The 21,126-nt window shown below is 41.7% G+C and overlaps 1 protein-coding gene across 1 annotated transcript in view; it reads right to left on the bottom strand.

Annotated features, from left to right (window-relative positions):
• Positions 1 to 21,126, bottom strand: part of PEX14 (peroxisomal biogenesis factor 14) — a 72,909-nt gene that overhangs the window by 8,635 nt on the left and 43,148 nt on the right. Inside the window, exons 4-5 of the mRNA XM_085242351.1 lie at positions 8,692 to 8,814; positions 2,270 to 2,355 (exon numbers count right to left, since the gene is read on the bottom strand). Of these exons, the coding sequence (XP_085098477.1) occupies positions 2,270 to 2,355; positions 8,692 to 8,814 (209 nt within the window). The remainder of the gene's footprint in view (positions 1 to 2,269; positions 2,356 to 8,691; positions 8,815 to 21,126) is intronic.

The following is a 21,126-nucleotide window of genomic DNA, read 5'->3' as shown; positions in this document are numbered from 1 at the left end:
TTCTAATCTTTCTGAAACGATCTCAAAGCCCACTATGCAAACCTCAGTCTTTATCACAGAGCCAGGGATCATTTATCCACACACCTGGCTGAAGGAAGAAATTCCTTCTAACGTAGGCATTAAGAGAAATTGCAGAAAAAAAGATATGAGTTTTGTGGTTGTGTTTTGGGGGTGCAGCTCATAACTCTGTCTAATGTCTCCTGGGACAACTACGTCTAGAGAAAAAACGATGACATATAGGATACAATTTCAGATGTTATGCTTGCAAACGTAAGGGTGTTAACAGTATTTGAGCTGTATCAACAAGGCAAAAAATGAAGTTGGACGAAGAAGGGAAAGGACCTTGAAAGGACAGAGGAAGCACAAGAGAGGGAACAAAAGTTGTTATAACATGTTGGGAACCCTGGCATGGGAGGGTTAGAGTAGTGGAGGGGAAAGCAGAGATCTGAAGAAACAGAGATGGAGCAAAGTTAAGAACAGTAGGAGAGAACTGAGGAATCTGACTAAAGGGAGTGAGAAGCTAGGTACCATAGGAAGGGAGGCAGATCACACAGCCACGAAACCTACATCATTCTGCCCTTGCAGAGGATGGTTTTAGCCTAACAGGTCACAACTCTCCCCTACATACCACAGATCCTTCTGCCAGCACTACTCATAGGAATTGAATATGCACTCTAAGATGAGCACAGCCACGTCCAACAAACAGCAGGTGAAAAGGAATGAGAGAAGAATGCTCTAGGATGTGGATACAACCCTACTGGCATCTATCAACTCTTCTTCACCCTGGCTTTTGATTGCGTGCACACACACGTAGGGCATGCATTCAGAACCCTTTCTGAGACAGAGCTCATTATCCAAACTGACACGTGTGGGACAGCACTCTTTTACACTTAATAGCACTGGTTTAAGATTTCACTGTTGCTGTACACAGCTCTTGCCCTCACAATGTGTCTGTGTGCACATATGTTTGCACTCAGACATTCTGAAAACTAAATAGCTTTTGATGACTTTCATGAGCAGTTCTCTTTTAGTTCTTACAGAACACACATGGACAACTATGCCTTATCCTACCATCCTGTCTTTCATGTAGAAATCACTATTTGCAAATTCCCTCAAAATGCCATGAAGGGCAGAGGGAATTTATCAACTGTCTCCAAAGATTTCTTACTCCTATAAAACAATATGGGTCTCTGTTGGGCGCACAGTATGTCTTATGAGGTTTGGATAGACAGCAAAGCAAAATCTGTAAACAAAAAAACCAGCAATAGGATGTATTAATAGCATTAGTGACATTATGCCAAAAATTTTATGTAAATCATCAATATGTGTTAGATATGTGTCACTTAGTAACAGCAATGTGTTAAGATCTGCAAGGCCCAGCAGCTGTTGTCCGAACATCTCTCTGGACACTGATCAGCCACATCAGTAAAGCTGGCATCACTTCTTTAACATAAAAAACAAGAGGATACCATAGCTCAGAAAAAGCCATCCTCTTAAGTTGTGTAACTTTGCTTGCATAGATAAAATACGTTGCTAAATCTGGCCTCCTTCTCTTACTTTAAGATCCAGAAAATTAATGAGAAGATGGGATAAGAAATTTAGTTAAAAAAAAACAAGGCCAACTCTTGATTTATACTAAAAAAGGCTGTAGCATTATCTAATGTCACCTACCACAATGCTGAAAAGTAAATCCAGAGTGAACAAGTATGTTAAATGAGAGAAACACTGCACAAGAAGTAAGGAGAGGCTCCTGCCTCTGTGATACACAAGAGAACACACACTTGCTCTATGCTGGTCCAAGCTCTCTGGAATATAACTATGGGATGTATGGCAGAGCTGGCAGTTAGCACCTTCTTTCAACCTTCCAACCAGTCAAAGAAGACTTTGTTAATGCAGGGTGCAGGATCAGCAGTGCACAAACCATTAGGCTGTGGATATGACAGTAATATCTGCTGGCCCATGCTGAGAAAATCCCTTTACTGACCTGTGCTCAGTTTCAATAAGTTTTTATTTATATATGTGATGAAAATGACCTTGCTTCTAGCAGTTAAGAGATCCACTGCTGAAAATTATTTGACTGCTTGCCATTTTTTGACTGTACATTTTCATGTGAAGTGCCTACATTTCTCAGATATACCAGTGGCGGTGGCAGCAAGAGCTGAGATGCTTCACCAGCTTAGAACCAACCCGAGCATTTGGACACAAGCAGCATAACATCATCTTCTCAGAGTACAGAGTAAGCCTTTGGGAGAAGTGAGAGAAATATTACCTTGTAAAGTTGGTGGAAGCCAAATGCAATTCCTGCCATTATGATAGCCAAAGCCCCATAATCTCGCCATCTGGAGCCAGGTGGATCTAAAAGTGAAAATCAAGAAATAATCATGGGAAGAAGTGCAGGTCACAACATTTTCAACTGTTCTCCCAGTATGCCCATTTTATCAGTAAAAAAAGCACTGAACAATGCTAGTTCTGTTTCTTAGCAGGCACAGACTTAATGGATGGGGCATTAGGATGCTGGTAGCCTTCAGGTACAGCATGTAGGCTCCAAACCCTACAACACTGAAACATCTTTCCAGACCTCTTCATTGACAGTGGCCTTGCTCAAGGTGTCAAAGGGAGACAAATCACAACAACTGTTTCTCCCTATTCTTTCCTTGCAAAAGACACTCTGAACCTTAATGCATGTACCCAGACAACTGTGGTGTCAGTGCTAGCTAAGGTTAACTCATTACTTGAATACCACTTCCTCTCAGTACTGCAATTTTTACAAATTGAGGACAAAGCCAAAGCCTCAGAAGAGTGCAGAAAAAAGGAAGAAGGAAGTGTTAAGTGGAAGAACAAAAAACTGCCAGGGCAATAAATGGGTCTATAAACACCGTATCAGCAGTTACAGACCCTTTCAATAAGGAAGGATATAGTGTCTTTCAAGCCTGTTATTGTGAATAGGGATCAAAGCACATACAAATAGCAAAGACAAAACATGCAATTAAATATCTAAAGAGAGACAGCTAAAGGGGAAGAGAAAAACTTGAGACATGTAACATACAACTCTGCAAAGGAGCATAAAGACTCAGCAGAACAAAGCAGACATGGCACAGACTGCTCCTCCAAGCAGAATCAGAAGACACCTATAGTTTTCACCAGCTTCATCTTTTCACCTCCCTCACAGTTCCCTTAATGAATCTTCCACTGCCCCCGGTTTTCTTTAATAAAGAGGATGCAGAGTGATCTTTCCTGAAGTTCAGTGGCAGGATGTGGGCAGAACTGATGAGGAGGAGGCTGGTGTGCAGTCTCTAACCAGACAGATCCAACTCTATATGTGACCTGCAATGTCTAGGGAACGCAGTCTGTTCTCCGAAGTTTCAATTTGTGCTTAGCTGGCTGACATGGCTGGAAGATCGTCTCCTTTCTGCTTTGTTCACCTATTGCAGAGATCTTCCTCAGGAATTTCACTGCAACAATTATTCCCAATCCCAGCCCTCAGGTCCTCCAGACAGGCACTGACCCAACCACTGGCACCTCCACCTTCTTCTACATTTATGATACAGTTTCTCAGATTATCCACTGGACAGAAATCTGAACAAATTAAAGCAGCTCTGCCAGAATCCCCAAATAGTAACACCAGCAGTATTTGGGGCTGATTTGGCTGCTGTATTGGAACTTAGGCACACGATCAAATTATCATAACTTTTTAACATAATGAATTAACACACATCAGCTAAGCTGCAGTAACTGGCTGCGTACATGTCAGGATTTAAAATGATCTTTGGCTGGTCTTGCTGCAAATCCCAGCCCTCCACCCCAGCTCCCCATCCTCACTCTGCTCCCATGGCTGTTTCTGGTACCCGAACTCTGAATTCCCCCCAGTGTCCAATTTCTGCCTTGAACTCCTGACTGAAAGCATCTTTCCCTGACAGTGCTGAGCTGCCTACTGCACATGGTTAATGAAGTTCAGAGGTCAGTGTGTCCAGCTGCAGCCTGTCCTGGGCTGTCCCCAGCAGCAGTGACCTCAGGGCAGGATGGGCACACCTGTAGCACCCACCCCTCTGCCCTTTCACCTCTCTCATCTCTCCCTTGTTCTTGCAATGCTGGAGCTAAGAACATTTTATTGCCCCCTGGTTTTCATTATTAATGAAAAGGGACCAGATTGATCTTTCCTAAAGTTCAGAGAGTCTATAAAGACAAGAAGCTGAAATGCCATTTTACTCGTTTTAGAGATGTGTGAAATAATTCTGTCTTGTGGCAGAAAAAAAAAAAAAGGGGGGTGGAGAGGAAAACTCAGTGCGTGAGGGACACAGTAAAGACTGTGCATTGACCACATCAATATTACGATGCTGTGAAGAATGTCACAGCTCTGCCTGGAATCCACATTCCATCTTCCTTCTGTCTGCAGTGGAGGGAGGGCTCCAAGTGGCTCAGCTCACACTGACTTCAAATTCCCCACTTGTAAAGCTGGGAAAAAAATTCAGAGAAAGCGAAGAAGCACTCATAGCCCAGCAAGCCTGTGGGCAATGAAAGCCTTCCTGAATAGGCACAGGAACCAGGTAGGCACTGAACCTTTCTGCCTCAGAAATCCTGGGAAGGACACCGATGTTTTCTCCAGCTTAAGTCCGTTTCATTTGTAGCAGCAACTGCAAATTGCACTTCCTGAGCAAACACTATTTTGAAGATCCCCACTCACCTCAGAATTAGTTTTCTTGACATCAATTAATTAGGCTTCGTGCATCCAAGTAAGGTCAGCCCCTCACTAACAACCACATATAAAACCACAGAAACTGAGGCCAGAAAAGGTGATTTTCAGAGAGCAAACAGTGAACCCATGCAGAGGAGATGGGGAAAGAGCAACAGGAGTCTGGATTCCAGTCACCATTTTTAATTGTAGGAAAAAGCAGCCTGTGTTTTACAGCCTCCTTCCTAATGAAGACACAGGGGCAGGAGGAGATCCAAAAGGCAAGAGAGCCCATCACACCTTATTTTAAAGGCTGTGTAAAATCTCTACAGAATAGCATGCATGGAGACCATAAACACCATGGGGAAGAGAGAGGCAGTACCAGCAAGCAGCACACCGCTCTGCACACCTCGCCCAGGAACTCCCCTGAGTTTGTGTGTAATTAGAAAGGTTAGAAAGGTAGAAAAATATATAAACCCAATTAATCATTTAAATATTTAAAGTCAGATTTTTGTCCTCACTGCTGGATTAGTATATTTCATAACGCCAATAGCAGACAACCCTGGTTTTTTTTCGTGTGTGTGTGGTTTTTTTTTTTTTACTGGAGGTTCATTTTAGAGCATGTTTAAACTAGTCAGATTGAGTGATGCTTCCAGCAACTAATCGCATGTCAAATAAAAGATATTTTATGTAATAAATTACCGCTACAAGTAATTCAAATGTCATTTATCAGTTTTATTATCAGTCAGGCAAAGTCTTGTTTCTCTACATTAATCAAATTCAAGCTTTTTTTTAAGCTTTTTTTTTTTTTTTTTTTTTAAGCAGTTTTGACACCTCTTGGCAAAAGTACAAACCAGAGGGAAGGAGTTACTCCTCCAGAACAGGGAGGGGAAATAGTAGAGATCATATTAGGCTAAAATACAGCGTCAAGAAACTTTCAAAGCATCACTCTTCTCTCTTTCCCCCTGAAGTTACTTAAACCAAACCCAGTTCAGCATATAAGAACTATGTTACTGTGAATGTGTACAAACACACTTCTTGAACTCTTAAAGAAAGCACTGACATGAGTTATTTCCAATGAAAGACTTGAACGTTGAGTAATATGTAGACCAGCAGTAGAATTTGAGCAAAAGGAAGTATTTATGTGGTATACATTATTTCCTGCAACTTCAAAAAGCCTGAGCTGACTGCAGCAGGAGAAGATCAAGCAAATAAAATAAAAAAATGCGCACAGGATTTATTGCTCTGACTCACAAGAGTGGACATCTTACACTGGAGCTGCTGGCAAGATCACCAACTCAGCTGTTTGCTTGGCATGAACTCCTGAGATGGTTCTGAAGCCACCTTGAACTTCTGCACCTGTAACCCACTGTTCTAACAGTCCTTAAACATGAACAGCTTGGTGGCAGGGGAACAAAGAGAAATTAGGTTTCACAAGTCACTAGTTAGTGCTTTGCAGCACGGTATCTCAACAATTTCTCTTCTTTTTGCTCTGAAATTTCCTCTCTCTAGTGTCAGGATTTGGTCTAGAGGTGTCAAGATTACTCAGAAAAAATTTTAAAATCAAACACAAAGTGTTTCCCAGTCTCTGAGACCTAACCTCCAGCACATCAGCTGCTGCTTCACAAGAAACTCAGATGTCATCTACAGAAGAAGCACATGTAACCAATAATCTTGTCACCACTTTCAGTATTAAGACGTTCCCACCCACAAATCAACCTTTGGATTTAGCAGTCTACCTATTTCATTAGTCCTTTAGCTATTGACATTCATTGACACTCGCTGAGTGTTTATGTCGACCAAATGGTGGAGGTGAGCACAGTGAGGTGGTGGCTGGTGCATTTCAGCAGTGCTGATGTTGACAGCAGTCACTTCTGCTGGTGCAGATTTGTACGAGTGCAGCACGCAGGTTCCTGTTTATTACTGGTGAAAATACACAGGTAATGGTAAATGGAAAAATACTGCTTTGTAGCTGAGAATCTGCTCTATCAAATAGCATTACTGTGCCTTTTGTAGGTGTTGTAGTTTCCAGTGAAAGCAATGGGAGGCATTACTTTCGGAGCAACCTACATATCCAGCTATTTCTTCTTTTTATACATCCATTTAAAGATTAAACAGAAGGTCTACCAAGAATGGCTGGAGAGGAGAGGAACAACAGTATCCAATCAACCTACTGCCACTGCTTCCCAGATGTTGTGGGCTGCTAAACAAGCCTGGCTCACAGGCAGAAGCTTTTGGTTCAGATTACTTAAAAAGCATTAATCAGATCACAAAGCTAGAGCATAAGTTTACAATCAAAACTCCTAAAAAAACCTTGGCTTTGGTGGTATTTTTATTCACCTTCAGTTTCTAAGCATTACAGAATAATATTTTCTAAGCTCTCTTTGGAGCAGCTCCTGGGAACTGTTTGATTTTTAAATATTAGTTAAGATTCTTAACCTACTAACAAGAAATAGGAAGCTGGTGCTCTGAGGAAAACCAAAATAGTAAAAGAGGGAAAAATTGATAAAGCTGTAAGGGTGAACAACAACAGTGCTTTCCAGTTTGAATTGCACACTTCTTTCCTGCTGTCCTCGTATTAGCAGAACACTGCAAAGTAAGAGAAGATCAACTCTTGCATTGTTCAGTTCTGATGGGTGACAGCTGAACGACCAAGTGATGGCACAACAGGGATCTGACATTGATTCTTCAGCAATTTTGCTGTTTCTTCAGACTTTGCTTTTCTGGCATGTTCTATGAACTTCAGGTATTATTAGCAGGCAGAATGCAGTCCTGGAGCTCACCAGCACACCCCAGTACAACTGTAAGAAATATTCCAGCTCTGAGCTGGACGCCATCACAAATGTTTTTCTTCCCAGATTGTAGCAAACCAGAGTATTTCAAAACTCAGAGAACGAGTCCAGTATTATCTCTAACAGTAGCAAACCTGTGTCATAAACTAATAAACACAGCCCTGAGCAGACTGTTACCCTGGTCAGTATCTGAGCTAGAACTGCTTAGGAACAATATCAGAATCCAATTCCTAATACTCAGCAGGTAAGCAAAGTGCTTTGCAAACTGCCAGCCACACATGTGAGCTGAACAGCTTCTTTTGATGGATTTTTAATGGTGTGTACTTTGGTTTTTATTGTTTGGAGCTTAGATACTTTTTTGCGAGGTTTATTTTAAAATGCAAATGTATATGTAAATTTTAAGCCTACAGAGATTATGTTGGGACTTTAAAAATTCTCTGGGAGTACATTTTGTACACAAAATCATACAATCCTATTCACTCTGTCTACGCAGCATTTCTGCTGTCACCTCTTTCATTAAGACTGAAGATAGAAATCTTGATAAAAATAAGCACCACTCCTAAATGGTCATTATTATTTGTAACTTCAGAGCACTCTTAAAACTCAGTCACACTGCAGTCCAATGTGCCAGACCTTAAACTCACACGTGGGAAGTCACAGACTAAGTCCAGAAGACATTATATTCTAGTCTACTATTCCTGCTGAAAATAAACTGCTTTCAAGTAACTATTCAAGGCATTAACTGTTCAGCTGCTTGGCTTGTTAAGAAAATAAGTTCTCAAGCACAGATGAAATAATGATGCACTTTTATATCACCTTCCATCCAAGAATCTATCAGCACTATTGTATACTATGATCTATATGTTAGGAAATCCTACTGATGAAGGGAAGCATGACCCATAGTTTTAGAAGGGAAAACTTTGTCCCACGCTAGATAAATGCTTTTTCAAGTCCTTAGAGCAAGTCAGAAGCTAATTTCTATTGACTATAACCTTTCATGACAAGAGGCGTCATAGGCTGGTTTGTGTTGGATTTTATTTTTGTAGACCATGATCATTTGTATCACATTTTCCTTGTGCAGTAATATGCTTTTTTAGCTCCATCTCGCAGCAGACATCAATAGGTATGGAGAGCACACAAAGTAACATTCAGTATCTGATTCTGACAAAAATTACAGTGTTATTGGAACTGAAATCTAGGCCCAGAAATGCTTTTCAAGGGGTTACTTACTATATAGCACAGGGTGAGCAGGCTGAGCTGGCACCAGCTGTGAAGAAGGACCTGGGGACTGCGGCTCATCCGCGCTGGTGCCCGACTGCTGAAAAGCCAGGTCAATTTCTTCATCTGTCAGGCCTGGGGGAGCAGAGGAAATGAGATCATTTTTAGCACCTTTACCCACTTGATGCACACATAATTAAATTCCGAAGGAAGGCAGAACCTTTTCAAGCTGCAAAGAATTTTGTCACCAACTTGAGCAGTACTGCCTCCCCAATTTTGGATTCACTGGAATCTCTCCCTCTTTCTCTGCTGCAATTTAACCTTAAGCGACAGAATATTAGCCTCAACGCTGCTTCCAAATGTGGCTCATTCAATTTCCTTAATTTATCCTTGAGTTTATTGCTGCTTTTGAAGTAGCTTTCTATTGCAATTCTCCATTCTTCCTCCGAAAAAAAGATACCATCAACTGCAAATGTGGCTCATTTTAATCTGTAATGGTGTAAAAAAAAAAAAGAGGGGAAAAAACTAACAATAATGCATGAAAACAGACAGGGAAACAAAAAACTAATTATTGGGTTAGACGACTAATTAGTCTAGATCGTTTCCGAAGACGGGAATAATTTGCTTTATTTTATGACAAATGCAGAAATAAAAAGAAAAAATCAGGACTGACTGTGATTAGTATGAATGGGACACAGAATGCAAGGAGGAAATAAAACTATAACAAAACAGATCAAAACAAGGCCAAGCCCAAACTTTCAGCTCAGCATCGCCCCAGCCTACTGCTGCCTGATTAGACTGCCCTAGGGCAGCCTGGGTTTTATTTCACGCAGAGCTGCAGTCACACTGCACACATGGAACACGTTGGTGCAGTCACTCCTGCCATCAGGAAACGCCAGGATGACCATCTGTAATTGGCCACAATATGTGGAAAGGATTTGGCCAACAAGGGGGAAAAGAAAAGCAGCTACGGGATTCATGATGACCAGCATCTGCGAAGAAAGAAGCACAGCTGGATTATTTTTCCTAACAGGAGAAAACATCCTCTAGAAAAAGAACTCAGCACTCAGATGGCAACCGTGATGTGGGGCAGGACAGCTGGCTGTTATTTGTATGTTATTTTCCTGCACAGAAGCAGATAGAATGCCAGCACTCCTGATATAAGAAACATCTGAAGCGACTCGAGGCTTTCTACTGCCCATGCAGCGTGCATGAAAAAACATCCAGAGGTTGGAAGTGCAGCTACAGATTCAAGGGAATAGATTGAGAAAAGAAGGAGCAGACTACTTGATTCTCACACGGGTGCTGCGGGGATTAAGTGTGAATATGACAGCAGTGGGAGAAAATGGGTGAATTCTTTCTCTTCATCATCTCCACTCGAGGTCTGTGAAGAGAAAGTTGGGTGGGTTACATCACGGAGTACTGCCAGTGTCAGAAGCAGCACCAGGAACCTGGAGCTCCTATTCCCTGGTCCTGCAGTCTGATCAAATCCCCCTCCCCTTTTTTTTTTTATTTGATGCACGCCTCAAATAGTAAGGAACCAAAACCACACACAGCAGAAGGGAACAAGAGTTGCAGTGAGAGTAATAAAAGGCACATGGACACATCAGCTCAGCCTACTGTTCTGGTCACAAAAGCAGTGTCTAATCCATGTTAAAAAGATAAGTCCTAATAGGAAAGAAACTGTTTTAACCAGTTTCTAATTATTCAATATAGGAGAAAGCATAAACAGATGCCAGCGCTGCAGATCTCTAGCAGCTATGGAATCTCATCAAGATGGAGACAGACACACAAGATAATATAGGCTGCTGGCTGCAAATGTAGCTCCTCGCTACTAGAGTGGGGGTAGTTTTGTTCTCCTTCCATGCAAGGATAACAAATCTGAAAATCTTTAACACTTAGGAGCATTTGGGAGTACAGAGGATCCTTTTCTCATTCTACAAATGAGCAGGAAACAACGCTCACTGCTTCCCAACCATGCTGCTGCCCCTTTGACTCTCATCTTGCTTGCGAAAAGACCTAAAGTCTTTTGCAGGTAAAATGCCCTCCTAGTATTATAGCGAGTTTGTCAGCTAGTGACACCCAAGTATCTCTGCTTCCATTAAAACCCTGCCACGTGGTGAAGAAAAAGCCAACACGAATAACAGAATGACGGAAAACCTTTTGAGTTCAGTGTAGTGCAAATTAAAATTGTCATTACCTCCCTGGACTACTCTGCCCTATGAAGCTCTCAGTCGTGGTACTGGAGGTATCATACAAAAGAACATCACAGCTACCTCCCTTCCTCATTACCGGAGAAGACCAGGAGTGCTGTCACCTTGGAACACCTCCTTTTTATTCACCTGAACAAGACGTTTCCAAGGTGCTGCCATCGAGGCCTCCAAGCGTCAAGGGAGAGATCTCTCAGAGCTGATTCCTTAAGCATACATAGGGAAAGAATCTGCACTGCACCCAGGCTGCTGTGCTTTCAGAAATATTCTTGTCTTCATGGCTGTCACTTTTAGCATACACGAACAAAAATGTAGGAGATATTCTAAGGCTGTCTTTGGGCATTTAGAAGTAACTCATCAGAACTCCCTTTGGACTGATTTTTTTTCAGATTCACCACCTACACCCATGTATGCATACAGTATGAGTGAGTTTTCTGTGCCCCAAATTATTCAACCTCTATGTATTAATTGCATAGAAAAGTGTGAGTTTCTAAATCAGCCCCAAATGTCACCCACTCCAATATCTCACCAAGCTGAATTTTATCATAGTTCTTCTATCACTGGATTAAGCAACCCCGATCCATGCAATGTTTGAATCTAGCAAGAAGTTGGTAACTCCAAAATAACATCACTTCCCCTGGATGCCAAAGCTGTGCCACGAAAACCAGAGCTTTGTGTTTAATGTAACCCCACTTTAACAGAAGAATTGCTCTGCATCCATTTTCTCAACGCTTCAGAAAACAAATGTTTCAGTCGTCCTAAAGTTTCAGCAAGATCAAGACCATGCAGAATGCAAAAGGTTAAAAGGAACAATAAAGGAAACTGCCAATTGTAAGTGAATTATATTTGGCTTTGAAAGCTGAGCCACAGCTATATTATAAAAGGCATCTCTTTGCGTTGTTTACCATCACCCTGACTAATGCAGACCTTTTTTTTTGTTTTAAATAATCTCATGCAAATTAGACACACACTTCCTTCCAGTTGATTGCTATCTGCAAGGAATAATCTAACCGCAGAGGGTACTGAGCAAGGACTGAGCTGAGGAGAAGGATGCAAGGAAGCTGTCTTCACAGCCCTACAGAATGCAAACCTATTCCCTTCCCCCAACCATCCATCTCATTCCTCTTCTGCACCACAGCCTTAGCAAAGAATTAGTCATAATTTTCACAAAGCCTTAAAATTTCCTTTCCAAGCTTCAGAGTGTTGATTTGAATTATCCAGCGCCCACGACTGTTTTGCATTCCAAGGTCCTCGCTGACCCTCCTTTGTGATTGCCACTGCTGCCGCTCTGTTTTAGGGATCACTCAGCCTCTGTAAATTGTAGTCAAACACAGAACTAGAGAATAAAATGGGTTGTCAAAACATCCACCTTTGGTATTGCACAAAAAGCCCCTCTGCCCAAGAACTTCTGTCCTTTTATAATATCCACTGCTAGTTAATTTAAGGACCTTGTGTACATTAAAATGTTTTTCCTCTCATAATCACTCTCAAGTAGAGGAGTACTGTTAGGCACACTCCGCAGATGAGGAAGTGAGACATACAGATATGAGAGGTGCTCCAAGGGCAGAACCAGACCTCTGGCACAGTCAGAAACTAAAATTCAGGAGATGTGAGCCCAATAAATATAAATCCATCCCTCTCCATTTTCTGGACAAAACACAGCACCATTTAACTGCAATGCAAAACCCTTGCATGAGCTTAACTAGATGAACTGTTAAGGTTTTTCATCTTCTCTGACACATCAGTGACAACCCTTTCTTCCTTTCCCATCCACTGAGCCTTTATCTCTTTTCTCCTATTCTTCCTTGCTTTGCTCAATCCAGTAATTCACGTCAGATTTTCCCAAGCCAAAGGCAGCATTCGTTGCATGGATAAAAATTCTGGTTAGGAAGACAGAAAATATTCTGGTGGAAAGAATTAAGTGTCTTTTGTGTTTTTCCACCTTTATTACCTCTCTGGCAGACCGCCCTGGAGCCATCATCACACCTCCCCTTCTTCAGAGACAAGCAAAGTGGGTTTCCTGTTTTTTTGCCCTACATGTGCACACACTTTCTAGTCAGAAGAAAACAAAATAGATCTGGACAACTTGTTTAGTGACAGTAAACTACACGACCACACCAAGCTTGTGCACGGGAGCACGTGACTGAAAGGAAGACCTACTGCAGACATCTCGAAAATGCATTACACTCCTGTTCCTGGAAGCCACTGTGTCAACCCTGCTCAGAAAGAACATGGACACATTTTAAAAGAATCATCATAAAAACCTTCTGGGATCTGATCCAGACTAATGATTCCACCTGTTCAGTCGGCTACATGCAGTGCTGTGTGACTCTGTTTGTGCTGTGGTCCATCCTGTGCTTAGTTCAACACATTTCTAGAAGTCAAAAGGCACACTCTCCCAATCTGTTCTCTTCCACTATCGTTCATGGGGCTTTCATGAGACCAAACCCAACCTGACATTGGAACATAACCTGAGGTCTCAGAAACATCACTGATTTCTTTTCCTTACCCTGCGTTTACGCTACAACCCTCTATTTGAATGTAAACATCCTATTGCTGCACTTCCAACTGAAATATTGTGGAAAGACACCCAAACATCAAAGTGAAAATCAGTGGTCTCAATTATTTGGCAGAAAAATGCAAACAATAAAAACCATTTCAGAAGTTACTGAAAGGGCTTTGAATCCTTACTGCTTAATTCATCCAGGAGACTGCTAATTATGCACTTCCAATCTTTAAGAAACATGATATACTTCTATTTAGAACTGATAAAAGTGCTCAGAGCTCAGTAACACAGTAACACTGTAAAGAAGGAAAACCTGTCTGACAATGCAGTGCTAAGAATTCAAGCCAGCCAAGCAGGGAGGAAGAGGTTAAAACCAAAAAGTCCGTTGGCATTACAAATATAAATAAATAAATAAACCTGGCAGCAGTTTCTCTTCCTGACCAGGCTTTTTGGAGTCTATAATAAAATGAAGTGTAATGGAGGAGAGGAGGGCAATGTCAGAGGGTGAGGGTTTGGGAGAGAGGTTGTTAAGTATCTCCCTCTCCTCAGCTGTGTTTACTCCATTTACAGGACCCTAGGTGATTGATAGAGGAAAGAAAAGCAAGCAGATAGTAACCCCCCTCTGGGAGCATCAGTAAAGAGGATAACTCCCGACACCAGCCAGAGCCCCGAACTCTCCTTAGGCCACTTGTAATTAAAAGGACAGAGCAAGATATGCAAACCAGAGAAAAAGAAAAAGAGGAATTTTTTTATTTATTATTAACATTTTTGTTGGAACAGTGGAGTGCAATAAGGACTCTCAGAGCAGTTAAAAGTCGTCGGGTGACCTGCAGACCCCTATTTCCCAGAGCCTTGTATAAAATTGAATTTTTTAAACATAAATTACACGTAATGACGACACTGTAAAAACTAACAGTAATGGAAAGCTGTGCTGTATTTCATTAGCCTGTATTATTCCGTGCCACCTGATCCAGCCGGGCCTTGTTTATGAGTTAGTGTGTTAGCAGATGCCGATGGAAGCATTTGCTTCGACCTTGCTCTTCTCATTGGGGCATGAAATTACGACGGCAGCACCTTGATATTACAGCCATAAATACAGTAAACTGCAAATTTAAGCCAACGGCTCCTATTGTCTCCGAACATAAAGCTGATCGGTATTTATTTAAAAGGAGAACGAAAAAAAATATTATATATCACCTTGTTTATGGGTCCAGTCCCCCCCCCTCCCCTAATCTGCCTTATTCACTTGGTTAAATACTAAACAAACAAACTAAATCCTCCCTATTTTCTACTGATTAAATATTCTCATGAAATGAGTATTGTCTTCAGAAAACTGGATCAAAGTATTTTCACTCTGAATAAGAAAGGGCAACCTACTTGCGTGGCATGTTTTGGAATGGAAAAAACTCAAACAAGTACTACAACTTTTTCTCTTCTTTTTCTATATAAGGGAAGTTCAAAATAGACAATGAAAAAGTTGCTTCTGATCACTCGTCCATGTTTGCGTGTAACATGTTTGTGCATTCAGACAAGAGAGAAACGTGCTTCCTTCCAGTCGTTTCCTATTTAAAGATATCTCCCTAGTTAATACTATTTCCAATGGAGGAGGAAAGGTGTAGAAAAAAAAACACACAAACTTGCAATAAGATTAATAGGAAAATGAAAAGAATGCCCAGGTCTCCTCCAAGGCAGCAGAGAAAATGCCTCACTGTCCTACGGGCATTTGGGGTAAATACCTCTGTTCACTGACAACGCTGCCACTGAAATTCATTAAGAGGAAAAAAAAATCAAACACAAAGGCAAAAGGACATTGTGATATCACTAAGTATATCATAGCATAAATCACAGCATTATACACCAGCACAAAATGTATTTCCCTGCTAGTTTCAAGGCAGGGAAGATACGGCTCCACTTGCACTAAGAGAGGTCAGGACTTCCTCTTCTAAGCAAAGAAAGCTCCTTGCTCATATGAAGTATGGTATCTCTGCTCCACACAGGAAAAAAAAAAGGGATACCTCAAGTGAAAGTTCCCAATACTACGCTATGTATTTCAGGGACTGAAGCACCAGGAGGAGAGTAGGAGGAACAACACCCAGGATCTGAAATGCAGAAGTCCTAATAGGTGCAGTTATTATCACAGCCTTAACAGGATTTGGACGCCTCATTTTTGAATTAATCTACAGCAAATCTTCAGCTAGCAGCCCACATAATTCAGCAGGCACAATTTTTGCTTCACACAAAGTTCAAAGTACAAAAAGGGCAGCCAGCAACATGACTCTAAATCAAACAGAACATGCCTCAGAAACCTGAAGTGCAGTACCAGAAGCTTCCTTACAAAGCCCAGCTACGTTCCTGTGCAACTGGGCTACGCAGAAATACAGTGAGACTTCAGTCTTGGGGAGCTCTTCCTGAAGCACCGTCTGTATTACAGAGGCATTCTAAGAATACCATGATCAGCAAGGAGGGATTTCCTTTTGTCATCATCCTCAGGTCGCTTTCCTTTCTGCTATCACACGCAAGAAGAACAGTATCTGTTAGAAAATCTCTTTCAAGTGGACACTGGTGGAATATATCAGCACCTGCCTGTGACATACAGTGATGAAGAGGCAACATGTGGCTGAGCTGGAAGCCAATGCTGTAAGACTGGAATGCAGGACATCCCATTCAGCCAGCACCTGATGTAAGAATACTACCTTGGGGAACAAAAACCCCTGCATATTTTAAGTTATTTCAAATGAATTTATTCCTTGGGTTTGAAGGCTTTGAAGACTATGCCAAGATGCCAATTTATCAGGTAATTTATCAGGAATGGAACATAACCAAGGCTCTATCATTAGTTTAGAAGAAGACTGCAGAGGGCAGAATATCCAGATAATGAAAGATGCTACTCCAGAAACCATAGTGCTGCCATAATTTGCTACCACCGCTGACAACCTCCCTAGAAATAAAGCTATGCATTCAGAGAAAACAAACATCAGATACCCCAAATGCATAAGTTTCCAAGCATACTCCAACCTGTGATCTGCTAATGCTTGCTGTTATTCCTACAGAGAAACAAGTCTCATGGTGACAGTTCTGATCTTCATTACCAGGATCACAGCACTCCTTAATGCCCCAGAAGGCACTCACTGTGCCAGAAGGTAGCCAGGCCCCGAACACTCACCAGTCTATGTGAATGAGAGACTAGCAGGGGTGAAATATAGGAGGGTATGCATAAAGGAAGCAACTTACCCGCAATCTACAGCAGGTCTATGAAATTTTGTCTTTATTACAGTGAAAAATACAATAAAAAACATTCTATGAATGTGAAAAGATACTAAATTTTTCTACAGGTTCATTTCCAAGGGCAAAGCTGTTTGGAACACTGCATATAACTTCAAAAATTTAATAGCTTGACTTTGTTACCACAGATTTTAAAAATAGCTATCTCAGAGAACATTTGTGTTTCATATACTTTCACTTAATGTGTAAGAAAAATATTTTGTTAAACAGCTTGTTGAGCAATAGCAACAAAATGATCGGCCTTTGGCTACTCTTTGATCTGTGATGACATCTTTAGGGTCTTTTAAAGAAAAAGACAAAGGTTGTCCTAAATTCAGGTGAGGTAAAATTGGCAATTTAAGAGGTTCGGTTTTCTGCCTTCAGAACTCTAATTTTACACTGCATTTCCACCTCAAAGGAAACAACCTGAACTTGCACAACACGAGAATTCTGGCAGTGAAGTAGAAGGAGTCACTGTGGAGGATCTGCAGTCAGACAGGCAGCTGCAGCCCAACACATCTGCTATAACCACAGCAGAAAAGAAGCAGGCCAGCCAGGAGAATGAGCCAAATACAGCCCAGGACCGAGCAGATCTGACCGAGCAAACTGGCTCTAATGTGGAATAACTCCTGACCAGAAGCCACTGCTGATTTGTTATTACTGGAACAGGCTGGTGTGAAATTCTAGAACCAGACTCCTTTTTTTTTTCCCCAACTCTGAGTTCAAAAGAAAGGAACTGTGTAAAAGAAAAGTAACTTCAAGCCATCCTAAGCAATTCTTTAACCAGATTTGTCAGGATATCTGAAGGATGACTTAATTTTGTATACAAGAATGAGAAAGTCATTCTAATGCACCATCCCTGGTTCTGTATTTATTCTGGAATTACACAGCAGGAAGAACATCTGCACATTAGACAATGCCATCCGAGTACCCTCTGCAGACAAAGGCTACCTGCAAAGTAAAGAGCAAGAGAAAGAAAACAACAAGCCCATTCATCTCAACATCACATGAAAAATCACATAAAATATACGCTTAATGAACTTCTAGCTCCTGAAGAATGCACAGGACGGGAACACGGAGTACACAGGACAGCAGTGCTACCCTGTCCTCCCAAAGCACTGCTACAGGGAGCAATGAGAACAGCTGGATGTCTAAGAAAACTGGAAAATCTTTGCAAGCAGGAATGGGATAATACATGGAAATGTAGAGAAAGGAACACAGAGTAAGCAGCCATGAACACAGAAATCTGAGCACTTTTTCTGACATACTTTCTCCCGACTTTACAAAGTGACTTTGTTCCTCCAACCCAGTTCCTATGAAGCAGAATCAATGTCAGACGCCTAGGAGTCAAACATCACAGCACGGAGGAGATAAGCTCTATGAAGAAAAACACATCTAAGTACTATATATTTGATTATTATGGCACAAACATTTCAGGTAAATCCAGTTTACGTTTCCCCAAGAAAGACAGAGACACCCATACACTATTTAAAAAGACACGTCAGCAAGTATTCATTACAGATTATAAATCATCCTTGTTCTTCTTTCTTTTGTTTTAGAGAAATTTTTTACATGCCATTAAAATATTGTTTGCTGAATACTACTACAAAGCTAGCCACCTGTAAAATTAAAGGCTGATGCTGCCAATAAGCGTTGAAATACCTTCTGTTTAAAAGGCAAACCTACTTTGTAATTTTTAACACAACTGTATAAATATTCCTCCACCCACCCTGCACAATTTTGTTGGTTACATTGCATCCATTTGGACAACAACCATCTATGTCACCACACAGGATGTTAACCTTGGGTGGAGAAGAAAGAAACAATAGCAAGTGAACTTTCAAGAAATCAAGATTACACATTCAGGCAGGGACCTTCAGGATAAAAGACGAGCGAAGACAAAAAACATTAGGGGACAAGTCAACAAAACAGCAGAATGGCTTCAGAAGATCATTTTTCATCTTTTGGATTGTTTATCGCTATTTTTTTCTCCCTATGTTCCTTCAGCAACTCTAGAGAAAATTAAAGGAGTCTGGATAAAACGCCCAGAGGACGACTACTGCTAACAGTACTAAAAATAACGAGGGTAAGCGGTGGAAAAACTCTGGTGACCACACACGGAGAACTGGAGTGGTAAGGTACAACAGGAGTTTCATCATTGCTCCCTCAGGACATGCAGAGAACATCCTAACTGCTTCTGGTTCTCTGGGGTTCCGATTACCATGCCAAACACACCTCCAGAGTTTCCTTATTAGTATAATAAAAAGCCTCTACACATTTGGGTTCTATTCCCAGCCTTGCTATTGACCTTGCATAGGTCACTTAACCTCCATCTGCCTCAGTTTCTACATCTGTAAAACAGGAACGATGTTACACAAAATCCTTTGTAGAACATTTGAGACTGACGTGACAATTATCGGGTACAAAGCATAGCTGATGGTTCCAAGAACCTGTACACACAATATATGCACTTGAGCCAAGGTAAAGCATTTGCAACGACTAATTTATTCAAGTAAGAAGTTTAGCCTTTATTTCTTTTTCTTTTTTTTTGTGTGCTTGTAGATCATCTTCAGTAACACTTTAGGATTTTAACAAATCCGTGCTGTGCTTTCACTAGGTGCTAAAATACAGATGTTTCTTTGCCTTTGAGCAAGCACTGCCCTCAAAATCCAGTTGTGGGAGCTGAATGTTCAAAATGGGAATCCCAAACTGCATTTCTTGAAGACTGCTGTCCTCCAGTGCCTCAACAAGTTCCGGCCCAGGAGTTAGAACAGGAGTGGCTACACAGGAACTCACAGAGAACATGGAGGGAATATTAAGAAACATGTACAGGCACGTAGCTGTAACATCAAGCAAGCCAGATCAGTAGGTGAGGCAGCCGGATCAGCAAGAAGCTTGCAACTGCTATCAGCTCATGTGTGTGAGTGAAGATGCTGGAGTTCCAGAGGCAGGAAATTGCCCCTAAGCAAAGGAATCACCTCAGAGATAGAAATGGATGAGGGGCAGAGCTGCCCTGGGACATTGTGAGGGGCAGGGCTCAGAGCGGCCTTAAGCTGGGAGCCCCGTGCTCCCCTGTGCCAGGCCCACCAGGAAGAACTGCTCATCACCCACTGCAGCAGCACAGTAGATGAAGTTCATCAAAAGGACTGCGATTTCCTCCTTTTAGGTTTTCTTTTAGTGTCAATCTCATCTGTCTCAGGTGGCCTCCTATGGAATGAGCTCTGCTTTTCTGATGCAATACTTGGGAGCGGGGAGGCCCTGACTCTGTGGATGCCCTGCCAACCGGGCAGGAGCAGCTTGCAGGCCGCGCTACTAAATTCCACTTTGGGGTACCTGCAGTGCACATGCAGGCAGCCCCAGCTCCTGGGATGCACGGACACACACACACACACACACACACACACACACACACACACTTTACCCGACACTAAGCTCACACCTCACAAACAAATTATTTAACTACTCTATCCCCCAAGGAAGACGGTGATCATTTCAGATGCAGCTCCCTGCTCGTCTCTCACATACACGCAACGACCTGATAGGTTAAATGCTGCCATTTAATTACAGTAATGGAAGCTGCTATTTTTTGGTTCCCTTGAATTCTCTCTCGCTCTCTTTTTTAAACACACACAGAATCATCTTTTAAACATGCATTTTGTATTTCTGAGTTTAACAGCTGCATCCTCCTGCTTCCTTGAGGTTTGGGAGCAATGATATTCTGATATTCTTCTCTGAGCAACTCATCTTTTAAACGCTCCATACAAAGGAATTCAGGCTGGGAGCTGTTGCAGGAAGGGATGCATGCAAGCACCACAGAGGCCAGGCTGCCTCCATTTACTTGGGTGGTTTGGGTCAGCTTTGTTGAACCCAACTAACTCAACCCCTGCCCCCAAAGCAGCTGAGGATAAACACTACAGTGCCCTGAGTAACTCTACTGAGAATGCCGAAAGCATCAGTACCTCACAGAGTGTCACACAGTATGGCAGTCAGGATTACCTCACATCTAACTGTTCCTAACACCTCTGAATCAGTTTCCCCATCCAGCATGGTGATGGTACTTCCTTTGCTTCCCACCAAAGTTTGGAGGTTGCAAATTGTAAAGGTCTAACCAAGAAGAGCAAACGTAAACAGAAGAACATGAAATGCATCTTATCATCTTGCCATTCCACAAAAGCTGGATGGATTTGTCAGTTAATATTTGTAGAGTACTTTGAATTTGCACAGTGGTATACAAATATGAAAGACATATTTGTTAAATTCTTGAGCGTGCTGCAAAACACTTGTTTTGTTTTCTCCTCGGTGATTTCAGGGAGGGGGTTGCAGGCGGCCACGGACTATAGACAGCTTTATGGTGAGGAAGACACAACATACATTACCTGTGCAGTACAACTACATGTGGATTTTACATTTTGTATTGCATGGCAGTTAGAAAAATAATCTAGAAGCAAAGCATAACTAATTCCAAGTAAA

This window comes from Meleagris gallopavo, chromosome 23 (assembly GCF_905368555.1).
Source record: "Meleagris gallopavo chromosome 23, MGAL_WU_HG_1.1, whole genome shotgun sequence".
In the NCBI taxonomy this organism is placed as follows: Eukaryota; Metazoa; Chordata; class Aves; order Galliformes; family Phasianidae; genus Meleagris; species Meleagris gallopavo.
This window is presented reverse-complemented; position numbering and strand designations above follow the sequence as displayed.